The sequence below is a fragment of the Parasteatoda tepidariorum genome, chromosome 2 (assembly GCF_982258835.1).
Source record: "Parasteatoda tepidariorum strain Cologne lab strain chromosome 2, Ptep-v5.0, whole genome shotgun sequence".
In the NCBI taxonomy this organism is placed as follows: domain Eukaryota; kingdom Metazoa; phylum Arthropoda; class Arachnida; order Araneae; family Theridiidae; genus Parasteatoda; species Parasteatoda tepidariorum.
In genome coordinates this window covers 48,483,161-48,499,064 of record NC_141756.1, presented here as the reverse complement: position 1 = coordinate 48,499,064, position 15,904 = coordinate 48,483,161, and the positions used below count along the sequence as shown (strand labels likewise).

Sequence of the window (15,904 nt, the reverse complement as noted above, 5' to 3'; positions counted from 1 at the left end):
AAAGTTCAAATTAATGATTTCAAAGTTATCAGAAGCTTGAAAGTTTAATTTTCATTACAACGAAATTTCTCTCAGTCTTTTTTCATGGAATGGTTTTAATGTTATATTTGTGTGCTTGATAAAGCCTAAACATATCATTTTAAACTATTTCCAAGTAGATTTTTCAAGCATGCGTTAAGCAATTAGAGAAAATGTTATTTAATTTTAAGAATTCTCATATCAATCATATAAATTGCCAGAATGATTTTTTATGCATTTTCTAATATGAGCTAAATTAGGATGCTTTCTTTTCAAAGTCATTTTTAGTGAATTTCAGTTTAGGCTTCAAAATAAATCTAATATATGTTCTGAGAAAACAACAAGCCTTTTTTTTACCTCTTTGTGATTTCTGATACATAACATGTATTAAGAATCTCAAATCAGCCTTCTTTTGCAAATAACCATTGTGTTCCCTGAGTTTGATTACATGCTGAAAAAGAAAAAGTGAACATAACAAAAAGTTAAAATGTTACAAATATTTTTATGGCTATATATCAACCTCGTAAAACGGGATGGCTTTGTTAGACTAGTTGAAGAAATGATAAATTTATGTGAAAAAGAATTATACCTGTCGTTTAAATGTAGCTTAATTATTAAACTATAATTCAAAATATTCTCTAAAAATATCCTCATACAAATGTAAAAAAGCCAAGATGAAATTTCTTGCAATAATTTTTATTTCGTATATATATACATACATACTCTGAGGTCGAAAGACTATTAGAAGGATGATAAATATCAATTTTAATACAATTTAGTCAAATTTTTAAAATTATGGTTTAAACGTTCTCTGAAAATATTTACAATCAAATGTAAAAGTGCCAAAAGGTATTCCTACTAAATTATTTTATTTCCGCTTTGGAGATAGATAGGCGATTAGACAGATCATAAATTTCTCTTTTCAAACTATCTAGTTTAGTTTTTAAGCTGAGGCTCAAAACGTAGTCTGGAGATTGCCACTTACAAATGTGCAAGGATCTAAAGTAATCAAACTTCATTGGTATTTAGGAAAAAGAGGAGAAAAGAAAGTTTAAGAAAACAGTCTTTTCTTCTGACTTGAAATGAAGTGAGTGGAAATATAAAGATGCGACGCATTTCCGGAGAGATTTTTGGTGAAAAAAAACACCGAGATTTACAATTAGTTGATAAGACGTTTCTGTGAGTTGGGAAATGACTTGGGCCGAGGCTGTGCTAAATGATGATTATCAAATCGGATAGCATTCTCCCCCATCACTTGTCAAAGTGGTTCAACTAAACTAGTAATATACCCAGCGGTTACTGAGTCGAAAAATTCCTCACGTAGTTAGACGATTAAATGTGTGGGTATTACTGCAAACATCTGAAATCAAATAATCACCAAATCATCAAACTCAATCAAATCATCAATCATCAAGAATGAATTCCTGTACTTCACCAGCTTATTAGCATTGCTCAATTGCATCGTAACCGAACCAACCAAATAAAGTTTCACGAAGTTAAATGTTGCGTGTAGCAAATAATAATAATAATAAATCAATAAATTGACTAAAAATAAATAAAAATATAAAATAAGAGTAACTAAATAAATAAGTAAAAAATTAAATAAAAAAAAATAAAAAAAGTAAATAAGAACAAATGAATAAATAAGTAAAGAATTAAATGAAAATAAGTAAAAAATTAAATAAAAAAAATAAAAAAAGTAAATAAGAACAAATGAATAAATAAGTAAAGAATTAAATGAAAATAAGTAAAAAAATAAAAAATAAATAAAAATAAAAGAAATGAAAATATAAAAATTAAAAGAAATGAAAACATTGCTGTTGTCAATGTATTATTGGTGGTAGCTTAATAATTAATAATTAGTAACAGAAAAAAAGCAATATTACAAAATTATAAAACAAACATAAAATTCTAACTAAAGTAGTAGAATGTTTAGACTTACAAAATACCTATATTCTTTCTTCTTAGATTCTCTCTAAATTTTCGAAGATAATGAAAGTATAATATTTTTTGTTTTTAATGAGATTCCGTGCCACAAATGATTTCAAAATTCGGAGTTTTATTTTACTCTTTAAAAAAAAAAAAAAAAAACGATGCTATTAACTATTTTTCAAATGGTGAAGTAAATTATGTTTTTATCTCAAACGTAACGTAAGAATTTACATCGTTTTCCCCATATTTAACTTAAAAAAAGGCTGAAACTTCAAATTAACAAGCGTTCTCCATGATTTTTTTTTCAACTTTAGCACGAAATGTTTTCAAATCTATATAAGTCATCAGCAAGAAATTCGAAATGTACGTTTTCGCACGTTTTGCACGGTACAGTAGTTAAAAAAATTTGAAACAATGCATGCAGTTTTAAAAAATGCTTTAAAAACTTTAAAACCATGCTGTTTTATAATTTCAATAAGAAACACTTGCCGACCGGCCTGTATAGGCGCCAGGGAACTGCATGAGAAAGGTTAAGGGTTCGCATCCCGGGCAAGGCATGGATGTTCTTCCATTCTCTGTACTATCTGTTCTTACTGTGGGAGCAACATTGGCCCACCTAATATGGGACCCCTGGAAAAGTGGCCATTAAATCTACCCTTTAGATGACAGTATGTCGTAGGTCATTCCCCAGAAGGGCATTGGAAAAAAAGGAAACAATTTATTATTTGTCTATTTTAATCAGCTGCATTTTAAGTGAAACTAGATACATTCTGTTTCACTTTCTTTTTGTTTCACTTTCAAGTTCCTTCAGCTTTGATAAAAGTACTTCGAAAGGTACTTTTATCTGAGTTGAATTTTTTCAAACACACCTATCAAGTCAAGGTCTACTTTTTTCCGTGATCATTCATTGTTTTATCTTTAACGAATGATATAATGTTTGTTTTTGTAAATAAGGAACTACTTCTGATATTTTTGAAATATAAATACTGCAGTAAAATTTGAGTTTTCATGTTCCTTTTTTTCATTGTTTTGTAAAATCGTATAGTGCCAATTTTTCTCACATTTTAACAAAATGGTAAGTTTATGCTTCATTTTTTAAATTTGAAATATTTTTTTTTTTTTTTTTTTTTCTTTGATTCTGGGCCTTTTTGCAAGAAAATAACGGGTGATTTCTCTAATTGTTTTCTTTCCATAAGTTGAAGTTTAAAGGAAAAAAACGATGATTTTTGTAATATTTTGTTTTTTTTTACGTTATGTTAGATGGTTTTTTTAATAATATTTAATTACATTTTAATTTTAACTTAGTTAACTGCAGATTACAGTTTTTGATGTATTTAAGTAGAATAAAAATTGTTTTAACCCAAAAATATTTGTAATAAGTTTAAAGAGAAAAAAATAATACAAGTTTGATAGTTTTTATCCTATTTTAAAATTAACAATATCCAATTTAAGCTATCGTATCTTGCCGTATCTCGAAAATTATGAATCAATCTACTCGGTTTAAATATGTAGTACACAAAATAAAATAAATAAATCAAAGAAAATTTAATGACATAATTTTTTAAAAATTCTTTTTGGATGGAATAGTTAATTAAAACACACAAAATCGTGGAAGAGATTAAAAAAATTGGATCAAAAAGATTGGAGATCTAAAAATAGTCGACTATAAATATTACTATCACAATCTATAACAAGTCAGTTTTAAGATAGGTAAGTGATGTAAATAAGGTCTATTCAAATACTACTCAAAAAACTTACTTATTACAATCAAGATAAAAAAGTTAAAACTGATAGCAATATTCCGAGAGTTTTACTCTAAATTTTTGCGAACATTTTTTTGTCAATATAAATATAATCTACTGTAATTCTATTTTAAAACGTAAAACTATTAATAAGAAATTATTCAACATTATTGAAAAGAGATGAGCTTTAAATATCATTTTTAGAGATCACACATCGCAGCATACACACATAATACATTTAAAGATCACACAAAACTTACTAATTAGAGTCGAGATAAGAAAGTTAAAACTCATAGCAACATTCCGTGAATTTTATTCAAAATTGTTTTAATAATATTTAATTGCATAAGTTTAATCCACTGTGATACTATTTTAAAAAATAAAATTATTACTCGTATTAAGAGAATTATTCAACATTATGAAAAAAATGAACTTTAAATATTAGTTTGAGAGATTACACATCACACATTACCTACATTTTGATATCACGCATTAGAGTTCCCACATCACACCTAGTTTTTGGAATCATCTAAAGTTAGAGGAGGAGTAAGGCCCATAATCACAGAGAAGGGGGAATCCAAGAAAAAAATTGCAATTTAATAATAAATTTTCTATGTTTAAAATCCTCGATCCTTTTGCAATGCATCCAAAAGTCTTTCAAAGTGTATGAGGACATATAATAAAAGTTGATCCATTTTTTTACTGATTTATGCTATTAGAACGAATTTTTACATTTTTATATCAATATAAAATACATTACATTAGAAAAACTTAACAAATTAAGCTGTTTATACTTTCATAATAAAATGCCACTTAACCCTTAAATTAGTACAGATTTTTTTCCCTATAAATTAATGAGTCAAAATAAGTTCGAATTTGGACGATAGCCAAATCCAAATGCCTAGTGAAAAATTGTTTTTATTACTCCTACTAATAATTTCCTGAAAGGATAAACATGCTAATTTGGGCACCAAATTCAACAATTGAATAAATTATTTAAATAAACCCCTAATTATTTTAGTTTTAGTTATATGTTCATTGATTATAAAGTTGAGGCTGCTTCTCGAAAGCTCGGTAGTCTCATGAAAAGATTATTGTAAATAACATGCTATTTTCATAACTGCTGTGAGTTTGCAGCAGTTACTCACGACGGTTAGGTCAAGTTTAGCCTATCTTTAGCCCTCTAAGTTTGTTCTGAAAATGCGGCAAAGCGCCAATATGGAGAGAACTACATTTGTGACAAACTGAAAAGCATTTGTGGTCCAATCTTTTAATATTTAAAAACTTACTCTAATGCTGCATTATAATAGTCATAAAAATTTTCAAAAAAATAAGAATTAGGCAGTGATTTTAAATAGAGAATAAAAATAATGATCGTAAGGCTGTGATAGTTTTCATCTAGATGGAAAAATCTCTCTAAATTAGTGATTTTTTTAAAAAAAGTTAGTAATTTTTCTTCTTCTATCAAGTCACGATAATTTTTCACGCCATTTATAGTTCAGAATTATGGCATTGTTTTTTTCAAGAGTAAGGTATTTAAACTGTGTCTTTGTTTATTTTCTGTGGTGAAAGAGCTTTGAAGACCCATGTGAAAATATTATTCTAAGACCTTTGCTTGAACCCAATTCTCTCTTTTTTTAAAGGAAAAAATACTGTCATTGATGCTATTCAGCTTCTTAATTGTTGGCATAGTGGATGCTAAGTGTCCACCTGGCATGAAATTATGCGGCACGACAATCTTGTTCGATCTATGTTGTCCACTACCTATGGGTGTTTGTTGCTCAGATCTTGTTCATTGCTGTCCTCACGGCTACGAGTGTGATTTGGACCACCAAAGGTGCAACAAAAAGAATAATACCCAACAGGAGAGGCCTGTTGTTGGAGCTAAATTTGGTCTGAAGCAATGCGGAGGAAGTGTCTGGTGTGCCCAGAATGATGATTGCTGCAAGGGCGAAAATGGTGCATGGCAATGTTGCAGACACTTTTCTAAAAACTATGTTTATGGATTACAACTGTAAAGTAAGAATTATCTGTTAAATATCATTCAAACAGAAGTATTATTTAATTTTATGCTAAATTATAAATTGACATGTGTTCAAGAGATATCTTAAAATTTTTTATACTTTTGAAGGAAATTTTTAAAGAAAATTTCGAGCAAATTATTCAAAAAAATTTTTTTATGCCAATTGTAAAGTGCAAATATCAAAGAAATTGTTTTAATTTTATAGAACATTACTCTGAAACAAGATTTTAATTAAAAAGATTTTTAATCTGAAACCTTTTTTATGTTTCAATGTGTGTCAAGATTTAAAATAAATGATAAAGAACTATTTATTTAATTTATGAAATGTCCGATGTTCAATTATTACTATAAAATGCACGATCATTCAATTTCAGCTTCAGTTTCGTTATTTTAAAAGTTTTTTGTTATATGATAAGGAATCTTGTTATGGTAACTAATTTCTTCATAAATTGATGTACTATTAAACTTTTAAGATACGAACTCTAGAATTTTGTAAATCGGAAATATATTACATATTTCATAATTATTTGATTTTTTTATTATTTAATATTATATTTTAAAAAATGGAACCATTCTGTATAGAGTTAAGAGAGTAAAATTTATAAAGGACAAAAACAAATTGCTGATTGAACTGTTTATAATGTATAAAATAGAACATATAACAGCTGATGTATGCAAATTACAACTTACATATCTTTTATTTTCATAAAATTCGAGAGAAAAAGTTTTTTTTAAAATTCATATAAAACAATATATCTTGCACAATATTTTAGTCTATTGCTATAAATTTTTGAGTTCTTTTACAAAGATCTATTCGTTTACGATATTTTTTAAAATTTTTTATGAAACAAAAAATTTTCTCTTAGCTAATCTTCTAAAGTTAATTGATGTCATAAATATTTTCGTTTGCGTTTCTAACTGTCTCAAAGTCATGTAATAATAAAAGATAGAAAAAAGTATATGTAAAAAATTATTAAAAAATTTATACGTTTTTTTATACGCATCACTCCAAAAAAAAAAAAAAAAGAAAGAATAATCGATTTTATAATCCTACGAAATACTGTACATTGATTGTTCAACAAAATTCTTTCATAGGCATATGCACAAAATAATAAATTATTGAATGAAATATTGTTTTGTAATTAGAGGAGCTGAATAAATAATAAATTTATGCATTTCTTCTATTTTCTCTAATTTGTTTTGCACTATATAAATCTTGATTTCTTTCATATAAATTTTCATGGTTGTACTAAATATTATTATTAATTTTAATTTCAGGAAGAAAAAGGAAGATTGATGTGATAATAAGTCTTTGTAAATATTTGATGTTTTTTTAAGCATAAGTGTCACTTAGGAATACTTTGTGCATGTCTACTAGCATTAAGTTATAATTTTAATCAAAATTATAACAAATCTGATTATTTGATCTATAGTTTGCTGTATTCACTTTTCAAATAATAAAATATTTTCATAATTTCTAATGGTTTGGTTTTAATAAATAATTATAATTCATCACATACAAACTTATTTTCAAAAACTTAACATGTTTAACTAGTTAAAAATTATATCTTATTAAGTTAAAAAAATAAAATAAAAAACATTGATACATAAAAGCAAAATTTTTCACAAAAAATTTATTTACGTGACAGATAGTAGATGATATATTTAAGGAATGGAACTGAATGGAATGAATTTTTTAACTTTTTAATATTTTTGTTTAATTCTAAATTTTAAAATGAAAATGAAAGTTTTCAGAATGAAATACTTGGGAATTTTTTATTGTTTTGAAGTCAAAATCTAGCTAGGGTTTAAATACATTAAGAGAGTTTAAATAGATAAAAATATCACAGTTTTCATACTTTTATTTGTATTTTTATATTCATCCTAAATTAATAAACCAATTATAATAAAAACTTATACAAATTATTTTTAAACTTCATAGATTTTAATTTCAGATTGTGCTGCCATCTGTTTTTTATTTTAGTAACTAAACCAAGAGGTATATAAAAGAAAATAACTTTCGTTCAGAAAATTTCAATTTTTCATTGTAAAATCAATATCTTTATTATTTATTTCAACAAAATTTAATATTGATGTTAAAAATTAAACATAAATTTAATCTCATTGCCGTACATTTTCGTTGATGAAAAAGAAAAATATGCAATTTATTAATAATTCTAAGTGATGTTTATTAATAAAATAAATGTATAAAAATAGTGCTACGCAATCATTTTTTTATTTAAAAATGGGTATAAAAATGCTTCATGCAAGAAAATGAAACATTCCATCTCAAAATATTTTATTAAGTCAATTTTTATGAAATATTGCCAACTTCTAATTAGATTAGTAAAAAAAAGTATTACTAAGTCAAATTAAATTTACAGATTAGTCAGATCAGATAACTATGGTCAGTTTTCTCATTCAGATTAAATCAGATAAATTTTTTGTTAACTAAAATTTAACTCAAAACTTCTCAGCGTAACCAGAATCATATCGTTAAATGAAACTGGATAACTATTTTAAAGTAATGTGACTTTGTTTACTATGGTGATTTTGTTATATATAGGGTAATTCCCACTATTTATTAAATTATGAGAATCTGTATACGATTAATCAAGATTACTTTCGCGATTTCATGAAGAAATTTGTTGTAGTTTGAAGTTTAAATTTTCAAAGACAGAGGGGGAACACTGCTTCTTTCTGTTGCACATTAATTTAATAACCGGACTCTTTTCAAGCAGTCTCTTGTCATTTTTCAACGCACCAGGCTAAGTAAAAAAAAATCTCCGTTATTTCTTAAATCAGCCTGATATTTTTCAGCCTTTTTCCAGTGAGTCAACATATCATTTGACTAATAAGAAAATATTCTATTCACTGCTCAATTAGCTTGATGTATTTCAAGAACATGGCCATAAGGCCTTCGATCTGAAAGGTCTTATTACAAATAGCTTTACTATAGATTTATTACTATAAGTTTGAGAAACTTTAGCCTAATTGAGCAATTTTTCATGCTTCCTAACTAAGCTAAAGGCATGGGCTGATCGCTGATCGCAATTGGTCTTAAAAATATTGGGCAGGGTTGAAAACACTGGAGAAGGTTTTTCACTTAGGCAATGACACATATAGTTTTGTCATCGTAAAAAGTTCATGAATTTAACTGTAATATTGTGTAATAATTATTTTTTTTTATTAAAAACTGATTATGATTAACAAAATCCTGAGTTTGAAGTTCATACGTAATAATATATTATAAATCATAAATGGCAAAAAACAGCATTACTCTATTAACCTTAGTTATCTCCATGGACACCCTATATTTATTAACTATATTTTTATACCCTATATTTATTAACTATATTTTTATACCATATATTTATTAACTATATTTCTTAAATATGTAGAATTATATTTTTCTGCCAGTGTTATATAAATTTTTTTTGATGTAATTTATTCTGAGAGACAAAGTCGCTTTATTATTTGAAAATATATGCATAAAAGGGGTTAGGAAATAAATATAATCTTGAAAAATTAAATGCTTAATACTTTGGACAAAAATATTTCCGAAACAATTTTAAAATATATTTCAGCATATTTTTTTATTAAAAAAAGGAAGTGTTTTTTCAATTAATTAGTTGACAGATTAATTGCGATTATTTGCACAAATTATTGAACAATTTAATAGACAATTTAAAAATATATAAAATTTAATTTCATGTAATTTTGACGAGAAAAATCTTTGTATGAATACATGCCGGAAGAAAAGATTAAATATTAAAGAAATTTCCTTAATATTTAATTAGCAAGAAAACAGTTTGATTTATATATTTTTAAGTACTAATTATTTTATAAATTGTAAACGTGAATAAGTTATTAAAATATCAATCATTATTTTTCTTTTGTTTGCTTTTTTTGTTTGCATATTTGAATACTCTTTTGATTAATTAAGACAATGGAGAATATTTTTAGAATAAAGAAAACCATGAGAATATATTTAAAATCAAAATACCATGTAAAACATAATTATTTCTTTTAAGATGTCCTTTTATCTATTGTTTATTTCATTAACTAAATCATATTATGATTTAAACAAGCTACTTTTGTAGTCGATGTACATTTTTTTAAAGTAAAAAAACCATTCCTTTTATTTATTTTAATAGCCGATATTCATTTTGCATTTATAATATTAAATACAACTAATGAATTAAATTCCATTTTCCTACAGTTTCGATTTTTTATAAAACAAAACGTATACCTTACAAATTATAGTGCTTCAATCAAACAAAAAGTAATGATGTAGTTGACCATATAAAAACATTTTTTTCAACAGAAGTATGCTATTTAATAAATAGCTATCAGTGAATATTTAAATAATGAAATAAGAATTAAAAACGGTACATCACAAGAAAAAATTCAAAAATTTTCAAAATTTCTTTAAACTTATCATAATTTATGTTTTAAAATATTTCCGAGAGGCAAAACATTGAACTTCTTCAATTTAATCCCTGCATATAATAAATAAATAATTATGCATGTCTTTCTGCGTGAAAATTACCTATAAATCAAAACAAAGTAATATGCCAAATACATCTTTATTGAATTACTGACATTATATAATATTTCTGACTTTATAACATTATTATACATATTATTTTGCAACTATTTATACAAAGCTCTGTACATAATAGCATCCAAATGATCTATGCACACACATATAAAAACAACACTTATTTGTAACATGAATTGGTTCATGAATAGCTCATGAATTGAAGAAGCTCCATTATCATTTATGATGACCATGCACAGGCATCGGGATAAAGATTGGGTGTGAATGGTGATGTCCTTTGTGATGATGCTCAGACAACATTTTTGCAATTAAACCAGCTACAAGAATTTCCCCTAATCCTCCTCCTTGCTGCTGATGGTGATGATGGCTGAAAACTCCAGATGTCGAAATAAGAGCAAAGAGACTTAAGATTAATAGCTTTTGACTGGATATCATCTTTTTGAACTAAACAGAAATGAATGTTGAACATGAAAAATTGAAAGTTTTACTATTATTATTTTGTTCAACGCATATATTCAGACAAATAATAACAACAATAATGAAAATGTGATGTGAAATTAATTTGAAGAGTTTTCATTTACTTTTTAGGTTCCCAAAATTGCAGGTACTAGCATGGTTTGATTAAATCCGGATTCTAATCCGAAAGAATAAACATTTTACATTTAGCAGATATAAGCTTACTCATAAATTTCTGAGTACTTTTTAAAAAAAGTTATTGATTTAAGGCTTTGCATAAACCATTTATTTAGGGACTTATTTATATATTTACTAAGACATTAAATAATATCATGTATTACACTATTTCAATGTATATACAAACTTAATCATTATAGTCTAATGTATCTTTGTTCCGAGGAAAATACTTTGTTTATAACTGTAATTACATTTGCTTGCTTGCTTATAACTGTATAACATTTGTAATTTATAATCTAAAAATATAATAATATTTTTTTATATATATTATTAGATCCCACAAGAGAACGTTTTGTAAATTTTAAACTTCTATTATTCAAACTTGTTTTCTATCCTTCGTCATTGGTAATTCTAATGTTATAGACAGTATCCCCATAATCACAATTCTTCGACTTTTTACCCTACGGACAAATTGTAAGTATAAATAAAGAGAAGAATTCTGGTTAAAATTGATGTACTATATAATAATGGACAATTCTGATAAAAAAAAAACATAATTCTGGTTAATGAAACTAAAATTCATGGTAATTAAACCATTTAATTGGTGATTTTTCCATTCATATATTAATGGTTTTCCAGACTTTTGGAAATTAGAGTTCTTATTACCACACATATAATGAAAAACATAAAAAGAAAAAGTAAATTAACCGGCTTTTATGACGTACTCTAATAGGAATCATGTATAGGTATCTTATACATATCTAGGTATTATGATAAAGGTACCAGATTTAATAACATTTATAAAATTCTAACCCATATTTTTAAAGTTGATTTTAAAATCAATTATACCAAGATCATCACTGAAGCTCTATGGTGAAAATTAGCGACCTTTTTTGAGTTTCTATGGAGCCAGAAACACGGTAAATTTTTGCACATTCTGGTAGTTTTCACTATACTTTTTTTTTTCTCAGTCTAGAACTTGGTAAATTTTCTCCAAATTTCAAATATGACATCAAAGCTTTTGCCTATCTTTCCACTATGCCATCCGAAGTTGTTTATCTTAAAAAAAACTGGATTTTTCCTGATTTTTTTCATAATACAAAAAAAAAATATTTCCCGGAAAAAACTTTGGTCGCAAAATGTCGATTAGTTTTTAGCACCCCAAAACAATGAATAGAAAATAAAAACTTCTTCCCATTTTTCCAGGCAAAGTCCCTTATTTAACTTTTATTGCTTAGAGTATTATCTTTTTAAATTACAGGGTGGTGGAGGAAATAATTGAATTTTTAGTGATTTCAGATAAAGATTTAATGAAGACTTTAGTCCTTGATAGAACTATGGATTTTTAAGTGCTCGTCTAAGTTCAACGATTTTGTGAATTCAACAAGCATCTGTATTTAAAATTTCGTACAGATTTTTGTGGATAAATGTGAAAATCTAAATGTGCTAATTACTCTAAATAAAATTTTTGAACAAATATGTTATTGGCCAAATTTCTCCTAACTTTCATTAAAGAAAAAAACTATATCTTACACTTTGAAGGCTGACGGACAATTGTTTTCTTTATACATATTTTGTATCAATCTCACGAAAGTATTATTTGACTTATCATTTTTGAAACCTTAGATAACATCTTAAAATTTCGAAATCATTTTTATTACATTGTTAATATTTGTTTTTAACAATATCAGTTCAATGCAGCCATGTATGGAATTTTACATGGGTCAAGTTAAAATGTGGCTTTGTAATTTCGAATTTTCCTTATTGAAAACAAAATCTATAATGAATACCGTAATAATTCATTAGAAATGCAAAAAAAAGGTTAAATAAAATTATTTTTGTAGTGCAATCATTAGTCCGACTGCAAACATACAATCAAAGGGAGGGGGGCAAATTAATCCGAAAACCTTGAATTATTTTCGTTTATTTAAAAACTGTTCAAATATTAGGAAAGGTTTTTCCAATAAATTTTATTTAGAATTATTTTATTCATACTAAACTTGCAATAACTATAGTAATCAGATAGTTTGTTTTATGAACAGCAGCATTTGAATAAATGATAGTTCCATTAAAATTTATTTGTTTGATTAAAAAGGTTTCCTGATAAACATGGAAGTAAATTTCATGCATAATACATATTCATATATTAAGATGCTTATTTTCACTGAAAAAATAAAGTTAAAAACAAATTCAAAATTTCTGTTCTTGAAAGAAAAAATTCACATCGTAAACTTCTTCCTCTGAATATAGTTAGTACAACTTGCGCATGGATCATTGCATCACGTCTATTGCATTGCTAGAAATTCCGGATTAAACTACGGTTACGGAAAAAACTATAAGAACTCTCAGTGCTCAGCATCCGTAAAATTCATTTTTATTGAAAAATTTTATACCGTAATTTTTTATAGTAATATTTCTTAACTACAATGATTCAGTGATTTTATGGTATATACAGTATAAAATTTACGGTATTTCAGATTTTTGCTTCTTGAAATTTTAGGATAAAAATAGATTTTACGGTTAAAATCCTGGCATCCTGAGTGCAGATACTCTTTATTATGATTTGAATATATGATTTATTTATAGTGTGATGTTGAATTAATTTTTGATATAGAAAACTCTGGTTATTGTCTTTCAAAAAATTTAAACATTTTTGATACATTTGACATTTATGCATAAATTTTATGTTAACTAGTAAAACTGTAACTATGAAATTTAGCTTAGTAGTATTCAAATTTTGTACACTTTTTTAACTAAAAAATACGCGTGAAAATAGACAGAACAAACATTACACCTGTGGTTGTTATCCAGAAGCATCAAATCTATAATCATGATTATTCAGTTTTTGTAACCAGTAAATAAAGATATCCTGCGTAATGTTTAATATGTGGTTTGAAAATTAAGTATTAGCTCTTATTTCTGGTGATTTTATTTACATTCCTTAAGGTTCCATTAAAAATGTTGCTGAACAGTATTTTTATAGCGGCAGAAATGAGGAAATATCACTATACTGATAAGCACTAAAAATTATTGAAAAAAGCTTTGTGCTTTTCGGAATTCTTTTAAAGTTCTTGCATTCTTCTTTATTATATAATTGGAGCTAATGCTTTGTATTCATTATTAGTGAATGTAAAAATGAATCAAATTAAATTATTATAAGTTTCTGAACAGAGGAAGATTTGTTTTATTTGATTTTTTATTATTTTAACATTTAACTTAAAGGATATTCACTTTCTGAATTGAAATAATCTTTTTTTTCTTAAAGTATTTTCCTATAAAAACTACACACTGTGTAGAATTAGACCGGATAATATGCATTACTTTCAGGTGCTAACACTGAGAAATTACAAAGAAATATACAATATAGGTCTTTATTGTAATACAAAGATTTTTAATAAAGAGATCGCTCAATGCATCAATATGTTGTGACATAGTGATATTAAAAAAATATTCCCACAGAAACAATGTATGTGGTGAATACCATATTTTTCAATTAATATCGAATAAGCGACAATTATAGACAATAATTCAATTTATTTACGATTATATCATTAATACTATCCATTACGATAATTGTTGCATGCGATATTATAGTAAGTGTTTATTGATTTAATTTTGGTTAAAAATATTTTAATTTATTTACGATAATATCATTAATACTATCAATTGCGATAATAGTTGGATACGATATTATAATGAGTGTTTTTGGCTAAACGTAATTTAATTTATTTACAAAAATATCGTTAATACTATCCACTGCGACAATTGTTGGTTACTATATTATAGTGATTTTTTTTAAATTTAGTTTTGGTTAAAAAATGTTAATTATGCAAAATCAATCAAAATTTCTTTTAAAATTTAAAAATATTAAAAATATAGCAAAAAATATATTGTATGATCACCGATATCATTCAACACAAGTCTACTTCATTTTTGATTAAAAAGTCAATTTGAAATGCTTTGTGTTTATTCTTGCCAGTCATGTGATTCAGAGGACCGGAATTCCCTTAAATGTTTTTTTAATCATTTAGCTCAGAATTCTTTCTTATTTAGGGTGATTCGCTTCAAGGATTTTTATCCCTTATTTATTCTTCCTGAACTGAAGAGTATCGAGCCAGAATTCGGAAGTATTTTTCTGTTGTTGTTGTATTTAAAAATAAAAATAAATTAGCTTTCAAAATTTTTCTCATATTTTCAATTTATTTTGTTTTAATTTCATGGGATATTTCACTGGTTGGCAATAGCATAGAAGAAATTCTCTTTGTACATGTATCTTATTTTTTACCTATCAAATATATTTCAGTGATTACAATTTAATTTAATGCTTTAAAGATAATTTAAATTTAAGAATTTCAAACATTATTAATTTCCCTTAAATGACACAATACTCAATTTTTAAAAAAAATATGGCTTATACTATTACAAGAATTATAGAAAAATAATAAATCAAGGAAAAAAAAATAAGAATGTTCTGCACTCCTTAAACAGTTATTTGCAGATACATTCTTGATTATTTTTAAATTCCGGGTAATATTTTAATAATATAACCATAACATCTTAATTATTTTTAAATAACAGGAGTTGAAAGCTTTATTTTCAAACTTTATAAAAATATAACCTGCATATCGGGAATATTATTGTAGGTGAAAATCACTGTTCTATCAATTTAGCGTGAGCGTTTAATTTTATCTGTTTACTAATGATTAAAAATAGCTGGCAATCATTTTTGAATAATTATTTAAAATTTTTTTATTGTTGCATGACGGAAGAGTTTTGATGTCTTATAAAAAGTTTTTAATGCAAAAAAAAGGAAAAAAAATTATTAGAATATAATAAAATTCTTTAATAGAAAAGCATTTTTTTTTTTTTTTTTTACAGTTTGATTAGGTTTGCATGGAAAATAAGATGCTACAATTTCTCTATGTATCATAAAAACATAATGGTAAAAATGGTTTTCCATTGCGGTTGGTGTATTTTTATTGGACACATGAT

At 25.7% G+C, this 15,904-nt stretch overlaps 1 protein-coding gene across 1 annotated transcript; it reads left to right on the top strand.

The window, feature by feature from the left end:
* The first annotated feature begins 2,878 nt into the window (after window positions 1-2,878).
* Window positions 2,879-7,196, top strand: LOC122270417 (progranulin). The gene is made up of 3 exons (XM_087157281.1): window positions 2,879-3,025; window positions 5,336-5,711; window positions 6,994-7,196. Exons 1-2 carry the CDS (start codon window positions 3,023-3,025, stop codon window positions 5,708-5,710), a joined length of 378 nt encoding a protein of 125 aa, XP_087013407.1. The 5' UTR covers window positions 2,879-3,022; the 3' UTR covers window position 5,711; window positions 6,994-7,196.
* The last annotated feature ends 8,708 nt before the right edge of the window (window positions 7,197-15,904 follow it).